General features: G+C 34.9%; 3 protein-coding genes across 4 annotated transcripts; 1 reads left to right on the forward strand and 2 right to left on the reverse strand.

Moving 5' to 3' along the window:
• Window positions 1–4,509: 4,509 nt before the first annotated feature.
• LOC125222078 (zinc finger CCCH domain-containing protein 14-like) lies at window positions 4,510–6,827 on the forward strand. Its single transcript, XM_048124507.1, has 3 exons — window positions 4,510–4,702; window positions 5,313–5,373; window positions 5,824–6,827. The coding sequence occupies exons 1-3, from the start codon at window positions 4,627–4,629 to the stop codon at window positions 6,572–6,574; spliced, it is 888 nt and encodes a 295-aa protein (XP_047980464.1). The 5' UTR covers window positions 4,510–4,626; the 3' UTR covers window positions 6,575–6,827.
• Window positions 6,828–7,023: 196 nt separating this feature from the next.
• On the reverse strand, window positions 7,024–13,268 carry LOC125222070 (protein EMSY-LIKE 3-like). 2 transcript variants are annotated; one of them, XR_007176465.1, is made up of 11 exons: window positions 12,995–13,268; window positions 11,150–11,361; window positions 10,945–11,054; window positions 10,575–10,830; window positions 10,280–10,489; window positions 10,125–10,193; window positions 8,479–8,721; window positions 8,338–8,406; window positions 8,196–8,259; window positions 7,816–7,955; window positions 7,024–7,355 (listed from the first exon to the last, which is right to left on the reverse strand). XR_007176465.1 is itself a non-coding variant. In XM_048124492.1 (10 exons), the coding sequence occupies exons 1-10, from the start codon at window positions 13,023–13,025 to the stop codon at window positions 7,909–7,911; spliced, it is 1,311 nt and encodes a 436-aa protein (XP_047980449.1). In that variant the 5' UTR covers window positions 13,026–13,268; the 3' UTR covers window positions 7,533–7,908. The 2 variants fall into 2 exon arrangements, 1 of the variants encoding a protein (XP_047980449.1); XM_048124492.1 differs by lacking the exon at window positions 7,024–7,355 and having other exon boundaries at window positions 7,533–7,955.
• A 2,575-nt stretch (window positions 13,269–15,843) lies between these two features.
• LOC125219921 (G-type lectin S-receptor-like serine/threonine-protein kinase LECRK1) lies at window positions 15,844–18,407 on the reverse strand. Its single transcript, XM_048122014.1, has one exon. The coding sequence runs from the start codon at window positions 18,386–18,388 to the stop codon at window positions 15,989–15,991; it is 2,400 nt and encodes a 799-aa protein (XP_047977971.1). The 5' UTR covers window positions 18,389–18,407; the 3' UTR covers window positions 15,844–15,988.
• Window positions 18,408–20,718: the final 2,311 nt, after the last annotated feature.

Here is a 20,718-nt window from a genome sequence, read left to right on the forward strand (position 1 = left end):
AATTCAAAGATTTTGAACGTGACAGTCTTGCCCTTATCTTTATCTAATTTGTGACACTAGATTTGGTTTTACAATTTACATGGACAACTTGTGCTTTTACACCAAAAAGAGTTGGTGCCCACTTATTTGGTAGCATTAACTAAAATAATACGTATATGCCTAAAAATCATTATCTGTTTGCAAAATCAAATACACTTATTTTCCTATGCTTACAAGTCAAACTATATAATAATAATAGTGAAAATTAGGAGAATGAAATAGAGGATGACGTGGGGCCCATTTTTAACACTAATAAATCAATCAATCAGCAAAGAGAAGATTGCATTATTATATGGAAATGACTTTATGGTTAGTGATAAATTAACCATATCTTTTTGTTACTTTTCGAAAAATTGAAAAGTCGACGACAGCCATTTCTCTACTACTCAAGATAAGGTTGAGTTACATCACTTAGGTTAGTTGATTTTAGCCATGCACACGTAATGAATATGTTGAGAAACTTAAGAATTAAGATAGTTGACTCTGGATTTTGTTTTTATTTAACTAAAATATTAATGTGCTATTGTCACATTTTATAATTTTCTTTTTCTTTTTTTTTTATGCGCGATGGGACAGGGTAATCGAGGGAATGTATGAGAATGTACCAGCAAGAAATCAAGATTACATTTCTAATAATAAATTATTACTCTGTTGAAAATAAAAATAAATCATTATCGTTGTTAACTTTACTTAGAGTAGAAACCTGGTACTCCTACTATTATTTTACTATTGTACATTACTTATTTATGTATTTGCCGGTCAAGTAAATAGCTAGAGTTGTTAGAATAAAACAATGGCGTTCATTAATATGTGTATGATTCTTGCATTTTCTTTAACTAAACAATACGTAAGTCTTACATCCATCAAATATGGATATTTAAATTCGTATATAAGTTCGCAAATTTTACTTTAAAAGAATCTGCGTAGTTTTGAAACACATGTATAGTTTAGTTTGTATATTTACATGCTAATATCTCTTATATATATTTATGTTCAAAGGCAAAAGATTTAAAAAGTTAAGTGTGTTTGTATACTTACATGATAATATCTCTTATATATTTATGATTTTAATAAAATTAGTAGCTACAAATATATATTCTAAATTTTTAAATATGATATGTCTGAAAATTTTTGTCTATTTTTAATATTGTAAATTTCCAATTAACTTTTTTAATACTTATATCAAAATTCATTATAGTTTGTTCATATTGGGGGAGGGGCTTAAGCCCTCAATGATTTTTTTTTTTTTTTACTTTTTTCTATTAATTGTTTTTAAAATTTATTCAAATTTGGTGTAAATTATAGTGTAAAAGCCCCTACAAATTATCTACATTACTCAAATGTATACTCTAAAACAAAATTTAGAAATTTCAGCCCCTATCGATAAATATTTCTGCGTCTCCACTGATCAAACACTAGATTGAGTCATTAAATACACTTTAAATGTCCCAGTCTACCAATTCAAATAAACATGGAGCGACCTAATCACATATATTCATCTAAGAAAATAAACAAGTCAGAGTTAGAGATGGTCCAGCGATAGTCATACTAGGTGGTGGTTTGTGAACAATTTTCTTGTAAGAAATCTCCAAGAAAATAAGAAAAGTTGCCATTTTCAACACGCCAATATATGTGTAATTATTTGGGCTTTGAAAAAACGAAACCATATATTTTGGCGTTGAAACATATGAAAGAAAGCAAGATATCCAAGATTTTGTTTGACTGTGAAACACGGTTTCAACTTTCAACCCCTTTTCATTCTTATCACTGAAAATTTCCTCAAAAGGAAATCATTAACTAACAACCAACAAAGAATCTAGGTAGTGAAGACTGAAGATTTAAATGTCGAAATGCACTCATTCTGGCCAATATTTGGATTCATGAATCACCTATCATTTTATAAATATTATAGCTCTAAAATTATATGCCCACATGTTTTGTCTTTTTTTTTTGTTTGTTTTCTTAATAAGCAAGTAGATAGAAATTTAGGTGACGTTCGGTTGTCATGACTAATATCATGAGACTATCGATCTAGGATTAAGTTGATGGATTATTTTAGTTGGAGGGGCAAGGCTATGACTAATTATCATGGGACTATCCATCTAGGATTAAGTTGTGGGGATCAATCTTATGAACCAAACATGATGCATATTTAATCATTAGATTAAGTCTTGCCAATCGAACACCCCCTTAAAGGATGAAATCCGATGAGCTTGAACCGGAGATCCAGTACTTTATTTCAACGGGTCATTACTAATGACACAAAAATTAGACGCAATTAATTAATATCATTTGAATTTTTTTTAAAATAATCACAATTTAAGACGCAAAAGAAAGCGTCTCTAAGTTGATGACAAATTATCTTAATTTTTTTCTTTTTAAGGACGTTTCAATTGTGTCCTCAAATTTTAGTTGGGACCCAACAATAAGAACATTTTATAAAGTATTGATGGTATAATTAGAAACATAAATTAGCGCCCTTAATAATATTAGAAAATGTCCTTAGCCGTCTTTTTTTTTAATTAATGCATGCACGATTTTAAATATTGGGATGTTGGAAAAATTATAGATAGAAGATTCTGAAATGATTGCAAATCACCAATTACTCCTTTTAAGAAAGAAATGATTAGAACATGGAAACTAAAACAAACCCTATACATGGCAAATTAATATGACCAAGTAATAGTAGGACTTTTCTTGAAACATTGGTTTATGAAAGCAATATATTTTGGAGAAATAAATATAAAGAATGGTACTGTTATTGAACAAGGGCAATTATTATTTGACTTTAGCATTCTACCTAAACACGGCTAACATAGACCTTTTGGCACGTTATAACACATGAATCAATAATCATTAGAGATTGATTATCCACCAAGATTGCTGGGACTGTAAATCCTAAATATTCAAAAAGCGTAATAATTTATGCAAAACGTCTTTGAGACATGTAATCTTTTGTCAAATATTATCAATTTGGAGCACCTATTTTTTAATGGAGGATGGGAAAAAAACAAATATAAAAAGATAATATATATAAAAAAAATCGCCTGCCTACATTGACACATTTCACTAGTAACTAAATGTCATAGCGTAAATGATGCTGATAATAAGGCAAGGTAAATCATGTGAGAGGAGTCTTTATCGCCATGACATAATTTAACAAGTTCATATTCGAACACGACTAGTTAAGCAAGCCCTCAACATAAAAACGAACACGACCCCCACTCCATTTAAAAAAAAACACACTAATAATATGATAATGACACGAGAACAACCCAATAAAAGCCTGATAATAATATGACATGATAAAAATGCAAATAAATTTTATACTACGACACAATATTCATACAAAATCTGAATTCTCTAGATTTAAAGAGTAGTAATCAAATAACCCACAACTTGATTAAAATAAAACAATAATGATATTGTGATATATACAAACTTGTCACGATATTATATTGTATAAATCCAAAAAAGACACAAATCCCTGTACTCTATAGTATAGTAGTATCAGTCAACATACAACCCACCTCCCTAATGAATATCATGAATGGTTGGTCATCAATATTCATTGAGATAATGATATTCATTGAGATAATGGAAGCATATATAATGATAATTAGATTACCCAAAATTCTTTATTTTGACAACAAAGTTCAATGCTAGTGCTTCCTTGAAAGTTTCCAGTTTTTGGCACTCGAATTGAAAATGTGTAGTCAATGCCCATAATCCACGTTCACAATCATTATGCATAACCTACATCATCTCTATTCCAACTCATCTCAAAATTTCTTTTTCTCAAACTTTTATCATTATATAATATTATTAAATTCTCTATTAAATCTGGTCCCAAGTGGCGTCATAATCTTCAATTCTTATTTCTTAAATTCACCATTCCTACATTTTTATTTCCATCAAATAATTATTCTAAATCATTGAAACTTTATCAAATGCAATTCTTATTTCTTAAATTCACCATTCCTACATTGTTAATTCCGTCTAATAATTATTCTAAATCATTGAAACTTTATCAAAGGCAAACTTATATAAAAGAGCATTTCTAATATATCATCCAATGATTAACAATCAATGTAGGGAATTAGTTCGGATTATTATTACATGACATGTGAATGTATCACAAATTTATTTTGGTTATATCAAATTAATTAAAAATATTTTATATAAGATTAATAGTCGTGAGTTTTATCTGATTCGAACATGAACTGGGCTTCTAACGGGCTTGAGGTGGGCCTTACCGAAAAACTCAATCGCAGTCCTCTCCTAATTTTACAAGTTTAATTCTAATAAAAAAACCAATCAGTAAAATAAACAAATTGTAAGAAAAGAAGGCTGATATATATGCAGGCCAAGCCCAATAACAAAGGCCCAATTTCATAGAAAATCCGGAGCGATTCAATGCTTCGCACTTTTAACTGAATTTGAATCTAATTTCAGTTCCGGAAACCCTAGGGTTTTTTCTTCTTCTGCTTTTTTGATTTCAAAACTAAATTCCCTCAATTTCTGTGCGAATATTTTTGTTTCTCTCTTCCAATTTTTTATTTTTGCAATTTTGATATAGCCGTGATAATGGATTTCGGGCGCAAAAGGGGCAGACCAGACGCCGCCTTCTCTGGGAATGGAGGCTTCAAAAGGTCGAGAGAAGGTTGGAAATTTGAATTAACGCATCTCTTTATCTCATATTTTTCGATTCAATTATTTTTCGGCGGATATATTTGTCTACTTTTTGATGTGTGCTGTTGATTTGCTGTACTTGTGCTATTTCGTTTGGATTTAGTACGATGCTTTACGTCAGTTGTTGGTTATGAGATGATTTGGTTGTTTGTTAAAGTTGAATCTCCTGTTGCTAAAACAGTAAGCAGATTCCAGTGGCTTTGAATTATTTTTTTCTACAAAAGGAATGCTTTGGGTAAATTGGGTAAGATTGAATGATAATATTAACCTACAGAAATCTACATCTAAATTCGGTTTGTTTGTGTAGAGCTTTCTAGAAAATACTGATCCACTTAACTATATGTAGTGTGTTTTGTTTTTAGGCCTTATGTTCTTGGTTATTGGGTATCAATTTTTATTGGGCATTGCCACTTAATGATTATTTAGGAAATTTCCCAAGTCTACCAGGAAAACACTATTGGTAAAATTTTACATATCTGCCAGTTGTTATGGCATCATCACTGGATGAAGATGTTCTTTAATGATGGATGTAAAAGCCATTGAAATATTAACTGAAGAAAGAAATCAACTTTCTGGTACAGAAATGGACTCGTTTACAACTGGTGTAGGAAGCAAATCAAAGCCTTGCACGAAGTTTTTCAGGTTATAATCTTAATCTATGTAAACCATAAGCTTCTACTATTGAAGTATGTTACTTTAGAAAATTGTGTATACTAGCAACCAAATAGTATGTAAACTATAAGTTGGTAGTACAAGTTTCATGGAGCGGTTGAAGCTTAAATCACTGGTTCCTGCCTCATAATGTGTTAATATGTGAACTGGAAAAGCAGAAGCAAATAATGCAAAATGCACCTCTTTTTATCCATTTATGTGTGGGCAGGTTTTGTATCATCTTTCATGGAGACTAGTTAGGTTTGCAATTAAAAAATAACATTATAAACTCTATAATAATGCTTATTGATATTGTGCGTTTTTAGTCTATTACTTTCTTCCCAGTTATTGGGACTTTGGTAATGATTTGAGTCATTGACTGGAATATGATCATTGGAAGCTCTTTTGAATCTTCTCATTTCTATTATTTGGTGATTGCAGCACGGCAGGGTGCTCTTTTGGCGATGCTTGCCATTTTCAGCATTATGTTCCTGGGTACAGTGCTCACACCCAGTTAGCAAACATGGGTGTTAAGATTGCTGCGCCTGTTGGAAGGAATACACCATCCTTTTCTGATTCACCGTCCCCGAACATGAAAACAAAGCTTTGCAACAGGTTAAACACTCCTGAGGGATGCAGATATGGAAACAAATGCCACTTTGCCCATAGCGAGATGGAGCTTGGCAAGCCAGCCACTCCAGGATTCGATGATCAACGAATGAGAGGTGGGTATTCCCAACGCCATGAGTCATCCCAACAATCTGTGGGAAACTTTGGCGCATCAGCAACTGCTAAAATCAGCATTGACGCATCCTTTGCTGGGCCCATTATTGGAAAAAATGGTGCCAACTCAAAGCAGATTTGCCGGCAGACTGGTGTTAAGCTTTCCATAAAGGAGCACGAGACAGATTCGAGTCAGCGGAATATTGAGCTTGAAGGAACATTCGATCAGATAAAGGAGGCTAGTTCGATGGTACGCCAACTCATTATGAATATCACTGAATCCTCATCCGGTCATCAAGAGAATCACCATCATTCTATGGGAGGCTCGTATGGTCATGGAGGTCCACCAAACAGCAGCAGCCATTATAAGAAGAAGATGTGCGAGAAATTCCCCAAGGGATTGTGCACTTTCGGAGAGAGATGCCATTTTGCTCATTCCGCTGCTGAATTACGGAACTCATTGGCTTAACCAGTTTGTGTAATCTGCTTCTTATTAACTAATTCACTAGTATCATTAGTATTAGACATAAAAGCAGATAATGATTTCTCTGTAGTGTGACATCAAGTTCTGGGTTTGCGTTAAACATTATCTTCCCTTCCCCTCAGATATATTTCCATTGGGTAAATGGTTTAGGCATAATGCAAATAATGTCAGAGCGACCTCATATTGTAAACAGCCAAATACTATGGTTGCTGAAAATTTACTCTCTTCTTCAGTTGCATTTCGTACATTTCTCTACTTTCTAGAAATCTACAGCAATATAATGGTGTTTGATTTCTTACTTTGTGATTAAATTTAATGTTTAATAAAACTCTTAATCATGGGTATTTCCGCATCCAAAATGTGTTATGTGAAATCTGTGTAAAAAGAATACCTTGCACTCTAGTTTTTACCTCAGATGACATTTCTAGGTATTTGTTCTTTTTTTTAATCTTTGGTACGTGTAAATTCACAACATTACACGGTGTAATAATGTTGTGAATTAATCTTTATTCTCCACGAATCTCTTCATTCTTAGAATTGAAAATCAGCGTGAAGGGTATTATTCGTAGGGTTTTCTATAGATATGAGATTTTATTATCTACTTTTTGCCATCTGTTTGGCCGCAAACAGAGCAGGTATCCCGGCAGTCGCATCCCTCCACTTGCAGTGGCGCCGCAATGATAGCAGTCGTACACCAGCCGCAAAAGTAGCACCAGTACCACTATAGATGCTCTAAGGTCTCCTCTTAGCTGAAGATGGCTTCATCCTGCACATATCTTCAATCATTCTGACACCCTCGAAACAAATTGGGATTCTGATTTTACATTTATCAATTACATATGTACATATAGCCCAAATAAATTACTCCAAAATACTATGTGATAAGTATGCATATCACCACACATTATGATAAGTAGCTAGAAAAAGTGAAAGAAGGCCCGCAGAAATAAACACTATGCCTTTGGCTATTATTTAATAACCCGCCATTGTCAATGCCAAAATTTTAAATAAGAGAAGCTAAACCTCAACATGAACACAATTTGTACATGACTACACCTTAATGGCAACTGTTAGTGAACATATACGCACGCTAGCACTATCCAGTTAATGAAGGGAAACCGACCTGTAATGACTTTCGCCTGAACTAAAACCGACAAACTATTACGAAACTTAGCTGAATTAAACCATTATACAACAAAATCCTGACGTCAGAGCTGGAACTTTACCATGTTGATGCATGATAGTCAGAAACAGACCTTAGTCGCCAGCACTACTCTATATCTTTCCATCCATGTCGCCAATAATTTCAATGATGTTTATCATTCCCTATCCATAGCTTGTGCATGTAAAAAGCGGCCACCCTCATCTGTAAGGATATGTTAGGAAGAAGTAAGGAATGGCAATGGCATAGACTTTGAATGAACACAATAACTGCATAGAACTTTTTTTTATATAGAAAAAATATATACTACTATTATTTTGTTCTAACCAAGACTAAAAGCTTAAAAACACAAAATGCAGCAGAGAATGAATGGGAAAAGTCCAAACTTTTTCATGAGAAAGAAATAAACATGAAGCTTTCATTATTAGATCAAAAATAACGTACCACTCTCCCCATCAGATAAATCACCTAGCCTTGCAATTGCCTCAGTAAGAGATTGTTCATGCTCCTGTTTTTTCAAAAGGTTAAACTTGCGGTTGTCCCATGTAGAAACAACTAAAAAATAAACCAAGTATCACTCTCTGACCTTCAGCACTTTCTTTGCCTTCTCTATCTCTACAGGGTCTGGATGATTAGCACTAAAAACCCTCTCTACCTGCCACAGTTTACCAGTTAATTTACACAAACCACCATAACAGTGCGTACGAAGTAGACCCTAACTTTATACCTCCTTAATTAGAGTGTCGGTGTGAAGCAACTGAATGTCATCTGGTCCCTTCTTTCCGATGCCATTCTGTGATGGTTGGAAGTCCTTTCTGGATTGACCTTTCGCCATTCCCCGCCCTCTTCCAGCACCTGGAGCACTATCCCGCCCAAGATGTCTACTCGGTCCATGACCTGGTCCGCCATAACCCCCATGATGGAAAATTCCAGGGTCATCACCTTCCCACTGTATATCTTCAGGAGAAATCTACCAACAGAATACCGAACATATAAGACCCTCATTCCAGTATGAAGTATCAACATCATCATATATACAATCAATATCTTCCTTTTTTTTCTTTCTTTTGTTATTTATTTATCTTTTTATCCTTTTTATCTTCTTTGGGATACTTTCATGAATATCATGCCGCACTGAAAGAAGCACCTTGTACATTAATATATTTCAATCATTTTTTTTCGCCTTTAATTCTTTTTATTCTGTCTTTGATATTGTGTCCATATCCTGGTCATCAATATGAAATTAGGCTCAAGCAGAGCCAATCACAGGCATCCCTCAGACAAGTTAACCTCAAATTACTTCATAAAAATGCTCAAGAGGATTCACTCATTATTATGAGCATCAAAAAATTCCGACATGCAATGTCAGCAAGATTATTTATCAAACTCGTGTAATGGCAGTGATAATGCAAGTCTACATTACAATAGAAAACGATGATATATTAGCATCAGAAACCTTGAGGTAGAACAACAAATCGTAACTGCATTGCATTTTTCCAAAGAAAAATTAGCAAGAATTCATCAGAAACCTATTTGTGGCTTAATCAATAACCTGAACACACACATTCAATACTGGCCCAAAGATGCAACAAATTGATGCATAATCAAAAGTAAAGAATTAAGGAGCACTTTTCTTTCTACAGAATTCAGTTGAAGAGTTTAAATGTTCAGCATCTTTATTGACTAATTTAAAAATTGGTCCTCTACATTTGCTCGAAAATACTTTTTGTGGTCCTACACATTAGGTGCGATAGCTCTGGCATGTTTTAGTCCACACTTAATGGTTCCGTCAAAAAGTTGACAGTCAACAAAATTTTGACCAGATTAGTGAATCAAATATCATTCTAATTATAAAAGTTAAGAAATACTTAGATTTCAAAAAGGACATTATGTTCCTTTTAATTTTCAATTTAAAATGCAATAAGTTACTAATCTGGTCACAATGTTGTTGGCCATTAACTTATTGACGAAACCATTAAATATGGACGAAAACATATCGTTTAGGACCATAAGCATCACTTTTAACGTGTATGACCAAAAAGAATGTAAAGGACCAATTTGGGCTTTAGTCTTCTTTATTTATTACCACCATAAAGTAGAAAGTAGCATTCAATTAAGCCTCCTCAGAGCAAAAGTCTATGTCGCCTACAGAATCTACAGATTCAAATCACAGGTTCCGCATGTAACATTCTCAGAGCATCAGGTATTTCATATTTTCACACAAGAACTTAGATAATATTTGGTTTCTGCTAAATATGTTTCTATCTCACATATTATAATAAACAATGCTAAAGATATCATAAACAAATAAATATAACGATCAAACAAATATATATAAAATCTTATATGAAATAATATAAAGCATGTATCTACCTCAGTAAGGTCAACCCACTCTATTGTTTCATGATTAGTACCTAGATCATAAACAAGACAATGCCGTCCCTGGAAAAAGAGCATATGGAGATATTTGAGTACAAAGAAGTATTAACTATTAAGGTAGTTTATAAATCATTACATGTTAGATATACCTCAATAGGATTAAAATTAGTTATAACAGCTTCATAGAAGTTATTATCATCAGGCCACCTAGTTCTGACTTTCCTTCCAATCAATGAATCAAATGATGCTCCTTCTACAGGTTCAGTTGCAAGGCCACCAGCCATACGGTTACTAAATTGACCCCTTCCAGCTGGACCAGAAGGATACTGCATTTTCATTGAAGATGCACCAGGAGGCATCTGAGAAGTAAAACATGTTACAAACTCACATTAGAAACAGAAGGTGTCTAGCATTAGCAGTTTAATAGCGAAACTTTTAACTCACTGATTTATGCTTTTTTCCTTTCGCACCAATCATGGGTCCACGCTTAGCTGCTGATGAAGATGGCTGATTAGCTGCAGCCATTGACTGGGGATGGAAAGAAGGAGTTGGCCCACCAAAGGACTGAGAAGGTAACGAGGAAGCATTCTTCTGTTTCTTGCGAGAAGCTGAGATGGATGGACTAGGTAATGGTTCACGGCCGGCTTGAGAAGCATTATGCATGACTGGTTGAAGAGCACCACCCGACTGTCTCCATTCCCTGATGGTGTATCCCAAAATTTGGGTGGAAAACAGAAAAGTCATTTCATCAGATTAATGAACTCATATGTTCCTTTCCAGTAAGTAAACAAAACTCTCTTCTCGTATATAAAACCTTATCCTTCGAATTGTTTCATCTGCATTAACCCTGTTTAGGAGGTCCCTGTGCTCTTCATTTGATAATCTTAATTCTTTCCTAAGCTCGGTAATTAAACCTTCCTTCTCCTGAATTATAGATTTAACGTCATTTATAATGATCATAAAAATATACAGTACTATTTTATCCACAGGCCAAATATATTTAAAAAATATAGGCTTACCCAAGAAATGGCATCAGCTTGAGCTTTAAAGGCTCTTAAAACTGAACTGTATGCTTCTTGCTCAAGCTGGTGAATTTTAGTTTCCATATCAGTATCTTCATACATCCTGGGATATGGCATAGAACCCACAGCAGCAGGCCTTCCATTACCAGAAATGCGACCTCCTCTTGACATTCTATTTTGATGTGGTGGGGGGAAATCATCATCAGTTCCTGAAGCAACACCAAAATGGAAAGAGGAGAGGAGGCTCAGATCCCTCAAAGCTCATAGAGCTAAGACTAAGTCCATAAAAGGAGAGCTTGAACCCTCTGAATGCTAATAATAACTGTAGCTTTTGATCTACCCCATTAGAAAGGTCATGAGAGATTGGAATTAGAAATGGCAAGTGTATATCGTCATCCAAAGGAAAGGCAATCTTGATTCCCATATGAAAAAGAAATTTAATTTAGCAGTACATAATCTAATGCTAGTCAAACTGAAATTTATTGACAAAAAACTGGGATAGACTTTTAGCTGTCCAATTAACACAAAAATATAAAATAAGGATCTGGAAACCTAGTTTTCTAACAGGAGATCACCTCCCAAAATACAAAAACTAAGTAGACACAGAATACCCATTAACCATTTTCAAGGTGATATGATGCTTCACATCTCAAGTCTTCCTAAATTTCAGCATACATGAGTACTGAGATAACTGAACGAATAAGGATATGGAAACCTAGTTTTCTAATTCACGAACAGGACTTGCGTCTGTGATTTTATCTCTACAGCATTAAAAAAATAGTGATAAGCAAATATAGCCACTTTAACTACTTATACTTGGTTGATGATATTGCAGGCTGCAATATTCTACAGTTTCAGATTCAAATGACCAAAGGAAAGATTTACAAGAGGAATCATAGGCTTCTCATGTTACAGGGTTTCAATTTGCATTGTACAAATGACCATGTGGAATGTATATAAAGATGACAGCTCCTGGAAAAATCAATGCTGCATCATAAACCTATTCGTGGATATGCACATTTCAACTCAAATGATGGAAACCAGATATCCCACTCTAGGAATGGAAGAAACACAACCCAAAAGGATATTGAGTAAAGATATATAGCCATTGACATTCAGGGTAAAATTATCACTAAAACTATAGGAATTATTGCCAAAGAACATAAATATAACAATTACCCATCATGTTCATAAATTACAGTAACTGATTAAGCCTTCTCCGAGAAAAAGTGCAGTACTCGTACAAAAGTATTTCGTCACACTTAATGAACATTCATAAAGTTTAAACTTTCTAAGTGATATCTATCGCAATTAAGGACAACTCCATCATATAGCCAGCTAGACACATGACATAATACAAGGCCGAAGCAAACAGTGGACTCAAAATGCTCCTTTAGCAAACTGACTAATAAAAAGGCCATCTTTATATCTGTACCAGTTGTAGTACATAAATAATAACCTCACAAACTAAAAATTACTGAAACAATGTTGCAGTATATATGATTTGAATAGTTTGCAAGTTGCAGAATTAGGCGGAATTTCGATATGTACATCAACTTATTGCAATGGATGCCTGATAAATCATTAAGCTAGTTAGATAGAAACCAAACAACACATTCCCAAAATCCATTCTTGAAAGTAAAATTCAAGAACACCCATTCCCAATGGCAATTGTATGGATGAAATAAACCCAGTCAATTTACAAGATTTCACTATCACAACAATGCACATAACTTCGCAAACCCTAACACCAGCATTATTTACAAACCCCCAAAAAATAAACTAATTCCCAATAAACACAAATAACAACGGAGCGGTGGAAAATTCTACTCAATTACTGACCGCTACTGTCGTAAGGCCCGTACTCGTCCATAGCCAGCTTCCGGAGATCGAGGATTCGCAATTGGTTAAAGCTATGAGCTATGAAACCCTAGCAGCAACTCCGAAAATTGCAAGCGCGGCGCAGAGAAATGTGGAGAATGTTGGCAATTCGGCGAGTTTAACACAACGGAATAAGCGTATACGATTGAAGGATCGGAATTTGTACGTAGAATTAGCGAGCTTGAGAGTGTGTTGAGATACGCGGACGTGAAATAGGTTTATTGAATTGAAACGAAGAAGAGGGTTTTGAATTCCGCCTCTAATTTTGTTTCGGAAGCGAGTTGACTCGCCTACGGACTCATTTCCCACGTGGGGATTCCTCAACGAATGATTTATTTTTATCTCTTTTTTTCCTTCCATCCTTTTTCTTTCTATAATTATTACTAGTATTTCCCTATTTGAATATTTTAGAATGTGGAGTACTATTAATATAATCAGTTTTTTTTTAATTAAAATAATGTGTATAGCATAATATTTCTTCTCTTTAGAAGATACAATTAAAAGATAGCTAATCATCATAGGAGTATTTCTAATTTTAATGCTTATAACTAATTATATACTATTGCTTTAAAATCTTTAAATAGTGTTGAAAAAAAACATTCTTTGCATTGGGATGAGATGGTCTATTGTTTGAGGCCTGAGGGTATATATATTCTTGAAGCTAAAAGTAATTACTCTTTGACCAGAGTATGATTACTGACCAGAGTATGATTACTCTTTGAAGCTAAAATGTTATTTTTGTTCATAGATTTTCATCTCTAGATGAGTTATCACTCCTACCAAATATGATCTTAGGGTATTTTTATCACTAGTTGCACACCTTTGAGTACTGAGGAGTTGAACACTTGTACACATGTGTACAAGTTTGATCAGTTCAACTGTTAGACTATCTTTATCAGCAACCATCCAATCCAACCCAACCATCTACTTTTTTAATATTTAATTTATTTCTATCTCTTCCACATTATCTTCCATATCATCAATATTCATCCAACCCAACCACACATTTTGTCATAGTTTATCAATGACCACCCAACCACACCATTATAATATTTATTTTTATATTACCTTTTAATAATAATATTATTACATGAAATATTTATCATTGCAGAATAAATTTATTAATAAAAAACACAATAAATAAAAAAACTAAACATTATAAAAATAAACAAATAAAAAATATAAATTATAAAAATTGTAGTAATACCTAATTGATGAACCAACAGAAGAGGAAAATTAGACATTAAAATAAAAATAATTATACAAGAAGAAAAGATAGAGATTTTTTGTATGAAAAAACTATATCAAATGTGAATGTTGATATAATTTTTATAATTTTTTAATATAATATATTAAAGATATATAAATTTTAAAAAATATATTAAGCAACAAATGAGATTGTGGCACAATCTTATTGGTTGCATTGTGAAATGAGATGGAGCGACCACTGGTTGCATGGTTAAATGGAATGCAACCATGGCCAAGGAGAGAGAGAGACCTTTTTATATAATTTTCTTTTTTTTTTAATTGCTTGGTGACATGGAGGTCGACCATAAATGACTGATAAACATGGTCTTAGAGTGTGGAGAAAAAGACTACTTTTGATATATTTTTTTGTTTGAAAAAAATATGCAAACCTCATTTTCAAAAATTCAAACTGAAATTTATACTAAATCACTTAAGTATAATCGATAGAAATAAATTAGAACTTAACTGTAGTCAAATTTAGTTGAAGATGGTACACTGCCCGGTCTATGTCAATACATAACATTCTTAATTGGAGTAGTATTATAATGAAACAATAATTTGGATTTAACTGGATGAGAAGTAAGCGTCCCACATTTACTACTACCATTTACTATAGTCTGAACTTAGTTATAGCATTATCTCTATATCAATGTATGAACATCATTTACTTTGCATGCCAGAATGTTTTTTTTATTAATTATAGCTTATCATTGCAGATATAAATGGTAGTAATAAATATTTGTATGAAACATGCTTAAATATCTACTTAGTTTCCAAGATAATAATGAAGATAACACCTATACTCATACAGAAGTACATAACACTTTCAAGGAAATGGCAAAATCACCTTAGAGTGTGCACAGTGGTGGCCCTCTTGGGCATGCCCAAGCCATCATTTCTTGAGCATGTCCAACAAACTTGGCCCTGCCCATGAAAACTTGGCCACCACAATAGTGGCCCTCCGAGCTACCAATTAAAATTATTTTCTTACATTTTTTTGTTATATTTTAAATTAGCTAGAATAAAAATTATTGGACTATAATATTAAAAAAATCTAAATTAATTTTAAAAAATTTGACAATTACAGTAAATATATTTATTGAAAATTTGAATTTTAATTATTTCCATAAATAGGGTGTGAATTGAAATCACAATCCTTAATTAAAAAGATGACCAATTTAATAGGGATTTAGTGATTGAGATTGATTTGTTTCCTAAATTAATGCAAATTTTTTTGAAAACTACCGTTTAATTTTCGTCACATACACTCTCTCCACTTCATCTTCTCCCTAAAATTAACACAAAAACTGAAAAAAAAAAAAAAAAAAAATTGAAACCATGGCCTGGGCCGCGGCTCTCGGCCCTTGCAGTGGCGAGCCGAGTCGCGTGCCCAAGGGCCTCGGCCTGGCCGAGAGCTCGGCCCTCTCTCGTCCACCCCCCTGCCCCTCGTCCACCTTGCGCCTCGGTAGTGGGGGGCCGCGCCTGGGCCGACTCCGGGCCAAGGGCCGCGGCCCTCCCACTGTGGATACTCTTAAAATTTATAAAATTCGATACATCTTTTATATCTACGTTATATGAAGTGGAGTATTTTGTTTAGTGCAATTGTATAACTAATATTCCTACTGTTTTATTTACAAAAATAAAAAATAAAAAATCAATACATGCATCTTTGATCTATCTAAGATCAATATGAGGAAATCCAGATTGTCAAGAGGATATAAAGATGGAAGGGCGAGGAGGCACAGAGACTGGACCCACACCTTCAAGCATCTGAGCAACTCTTCTCATTGATGGCCTCAAACTTGCTTCTTCTTGAATACACCAAATCCCCACCATCACCACCCTCTCCACACTCTTCATCTCGTTCCTTGCTTCCTCGTCATTCTCCACCAATGCATCCACTCTCTTCTTGCTGTAGCACTCGTACACCCAATCAATCAACGCCTCGTCCTCATCTCCCATCGCGAATCCCACACTCGAAGTGCAGCAGATGATCTCAAGCAGCATCACTCCAAAGCTATACACGTCCACTTTTGTGCTCACAGAAGCCTTCCTAAACCATTCCGGTGCAAAGTACCCGACCGTCCCTCTGATATGAGTCCTTGCAGCCCGGCTCTGCTCGGTCAGTAACAGCTTCGCCATGCCAAAGTCGGATATCTTTGGAGCGAGGTACTCGTCCAGGAGTATGTTCTGAGGCTTCACATCACAGTGTATGATCTGTGAGCTGCACTCTTCGTGCAAGTAGGCCAGCCCCCGAGCAATGCCAAGCGCAATCTGCATTCGCTGGTTCCAGTGAGGCTTTGTTAGGCCGAAGAGATGGTCAGCTAGAGATCCGTTGCTCATGTACTCGTACACCAAAAGGCGGTGATCTCCTTCGTTGCAGTAGCCAAGCAAGGTCACTAAGTTCTTGTGGTGAGTCTGTCCAATCGCCTTCACTTCAGTTGCAAACTCCTTTTCTCCCTGCTTCTCCACCTTGTCGAGCCTCTTGATCGCAATGTATCTCTTCGAATCATATCCTTTATAGACAGTTCCAAAGGATCCTCTTCCTAGATTCTCCTTGAAGCCACCACTTGCCTTCTCGAGCTCTTTATACGAGTACACTCTCATTCCATACACAGTTGAGTTAGATGACTTCAGATTCAAAAACTTATTGTGATACACCAAGAAGGAAACCACCCCTATAGCTCCTAGCAGAAGACAGTTGAGGAAAATTGAGCTTCCAAGAAAAGCTGATAGAAGGATAACTAAAGCGGACCGATCTTTTTTTGCAGGACACGAGGCTGTTGTCACATTGTTCCGTGGGACCTTAATCAAGGCTATCCTGTTCACATTATCGGATTTTCTTCCGTTCGAGAGAGGAAACCGTTTCTTCCAACATCTGTTCTCGTTGTAGATTGCAACTGCGCAGAAACAATCAAGCAGGCAGAACTGTTTGCAGGTATCTTTATTCACATTTGGCCCTTCCTGAAGCTCATAATCTGTAAAGGGCCAGTCAGTGTTGTTGAGTTCCTTAAAATCTACCGACTCAGAGTCGGTTTCCCATCCATTCTGGTAGCAGCTAGGCGATGGGAAGTCTGGTTTGCAGCCTCCAAAGGTATTGAGTGGATCCAAAAAAGAGTATCCTTGGGGGCATTCACAACTAGGCCTGCCATTGGAATTGACACAGTAGCTGTTGTATCCACAAGCTCCACTTCCAACATCCCCTATGATCGCGCTGCAAATATCATCCGGAGTTGTTTGAACAACGGACCAAGACGAAGGGCAACTTCCAACAGCAGCAGAGTTTCCTCTCCGGCGATGATAGTGCCTGAAAACTCCATCAGCATCAAGCCTAGCCAGGAACCAAAAATCTTGTCTCGATCCCATAACGTTGTCTTTAGTGAGGTTGTGTGTGTTTTCGTTGCCTGCTGCTCGTATGTATATGTAACCGGCCTCATCAAAGACGAGCTGGGACGGGGTTTTGTTAGTTCTACTAGACCAATAAGCACCATTTACATCTTGAGTAGGCAAGAATAGAGTGTAGAGCACAAGGTTCCCATCCTTTTGCATCCGGAGCTGGAATCTTCCATTCGAGTAATCGGTATCTGACTGGCGAGAAGTGAGGCTTCCGCCCATGCTTAGCCTCTGAGAGGGCAAGATGGTGTCGGTGGGAACGTTGAAGGTCTCCCAAATCGGACTTGTTGCGTTCATTAGCACGAAGTTTCCCGAATCGAGCATGGCAGCGCAGCTTGCTTCTTGGCTCTCTATGTCGGCCCTCCATTGTTCGACATTTTGATGGTTGTAGAGAACGAGCTGGCCTTCGTTAGTAAGCTGGATTTTCGATCTGCGGGGAACTGGATGGTCGTTCTTGGACCAAACTATGGTTTGTTCTGGTATTTTGTTGAACCATATTGATAGCAAGAAGCGGTCTTCGTCGTTGGGGGCAGAGTGCGGGAGAAGACGAAAGCCAAAGGCGAACTCCTCAGAAGGCGAAAGCCAAGGAGAGTCGTTGCTACCGGCAGATATGGCAGCTGAGTTTGGCTTTATGGGGCAGTCGGTTTGGCCGGCTGCAAGAATGGCTGACAGAGAAGGAAAGATTAATAGGAATAGTATGTGTGCAAAGGCCATATCTAACCATATCAGATGATTTCTTTTTATTTATAAGTTGATAGAATTGAAGAGTTTTCTTGTGGATTGAAACGTATTCAAGGACTTTCAATTAGAGCTGTGGCAGGATAGCCTTGTTTTGACATCTGTGTAACCTATGTTATTTTAAATAAATGTTACTAATAACTAGAAGGTTTGAAACTGTCCAAGGATACATTGCCAACAATTTGGGATGTTCACGCAATTGACTTCTTTGATTTAATTACTACCAAGTCAATTGTAGTTGAAAAGTCCATGTAAGTAAAAGAATGTGTAGCTTCGTTCGCTCAATCCAACGAAGACATTTTCAACATGAAGAAAATTGAATGGAAGTTTGACACGACCATCAGTTAGCCTATAAAATAATGCACCAAACTATTTAACGAAACGAAACAACTAGTATTATTTATTACTCCCTCCATCCCACAAAGATTGTCCCATTTTTTCATTTTCGTCCATCTTACAAAGATTGTCTCATTTCACTTTTTACCATTTTCATTTTTAGTAGTGAATCTCATATTCCATTAACTCATTCCTACTCACATTTTATTATAAAATTAATATATAAAAGTAGAATACACCTTCCACTAACTTTTTCAACTCACTTTTCATTACATTTTTTAAAACTCGTGTCCAGTTAAAATGGGACAATCTTTATGGGACGGAGGGATATGGGACGGAGGGAGTATTCATCTCTGCCTTGCCTCAGTTAACAAGACTGCACCACTATTCTCACAGGGAAAGAAATCGTGGCACAAAACGTCAGCAACTAAAATCTGCAAAACCAAAAAGAACTAAAAGTCTAAAACCGAGTCGATACACCATTCGTTGAATAAAATTTTTCTAGAGCTTTTTTTAAAAATTCATTGTTTTACTACTCTTCATTAAGAATTTCGTATTGCATTTATAAAGTTGACAAAACGCATTAGCATAAATTGAAACATTTACCGAGTTATAGCATCTCATGCGCTTTTAAAATGTTTCACGGAAAAATAAATAAAAAACAAAATTCATTTTCTCTAATTCCAAATATTTTGGATCTCAATTTATGGGCTTTCACGTCAACAACTTCGCTACTTATCCTCATTTTTTCTATTGGGCTAAACATTATATTCGGCCCAAAACTCACTACAGTCAGTTAAGCCCAAGTTTTGATCCCTCTTCTTCTCAAATACGAGTATATCAGGTTATGAAATGATGGATGATGTATCCTAAGTCCTAACTTCTAATGATTTTATAAATTTTATTTCGAGTTCTGGAATTTATCAATTTTATCCATAACCTACACGGGGAGTGATCAATTGCTAACTCATCATTTAATTGCTAACTATAACTAATTTAAGGCCATAGAATTTTAGAAAATGTGTGGTCTACAATTTGCCACGTGTAATTTTCGCTTTTATTAATAAAATCAAAAAAGATTAACGCCAAATTAGGGTTTTAGATGAAAATGTCAATATAGTGTTTCGAAAATATCAACACAATGCTTTGAGAATGTCAACACAATGCTTTAAGAATGTTAACCCATTGCTTATATTGACATTCTACATGTATTATATTGACATATTTTATATAGTATGTTGACATTTCTGCTTTACGAAAAAATTGAAAAATTTTTGAATTTTTTTTCAAATTTTGACGTCGGAACATATGCATATATGATATCGTTGGAATCCTTATAAAATTATCTTTAATTTGATATATGTTATATGAATTTAAAGTTTTGGGATTTCTTTTAAAAGTTAGTTATAACTAAACATATAGTTAATTGACATTAATACCCCTATTGATATTTTATGGAATTAATCCTATAACTTTATTGACGTTTTTTGTTGATCGTATTGATATTTCTTGGTTGATGATCTAGCCCCTTAATTTGAATATCTAATGACTATTATTTAGTTGTAATTAGCAATTAGGTATTGAGTTAGCAATATAACACTCCCTTAACTACACGAATATCCCAAATTTTTTTAATTTTTATTGTCAAAAAGTCACGTCAGCAATGAATCGTGACATGACGTGTCGAACGGTGATCTATTATTTTGCTCCTAAAATAAGTTGTATCATGTATGCATTAATATTACTCCTGTTTACATTGATATAATATTGTGATAGAGTTTGTAAATTAAAAAAAAAAATGGAATATAATTATACAATTACTAAAAATTAGAGATAAATTAATATATTCCAAAGATTGGAATGAAATTAGTAAAATAAATAAAGGTAAATAATCATTGTTTATAATTCAATATAGGTGGTACGGACCACATGGGATATTCTACCATATTTTATTTCATGTTCTTGTTCCA

This window comes from Salvia hispanica, chromosome 1 (assembly GCF_023119035.1).
Source record: "Salvia hispanica cultivar TCC Black 2014 chromosome 1, UniMelb_Shisp_WGS_1.0, whole genome shotgun sequence".
Classification (NCBI taxonomy): domain Eukaryota; kingdom Viridiplantae; phylum Streptophyta; class Magnoliopsida; order Lamiales; family Lamiaceae; genus Salvia; species Salvia hispanica.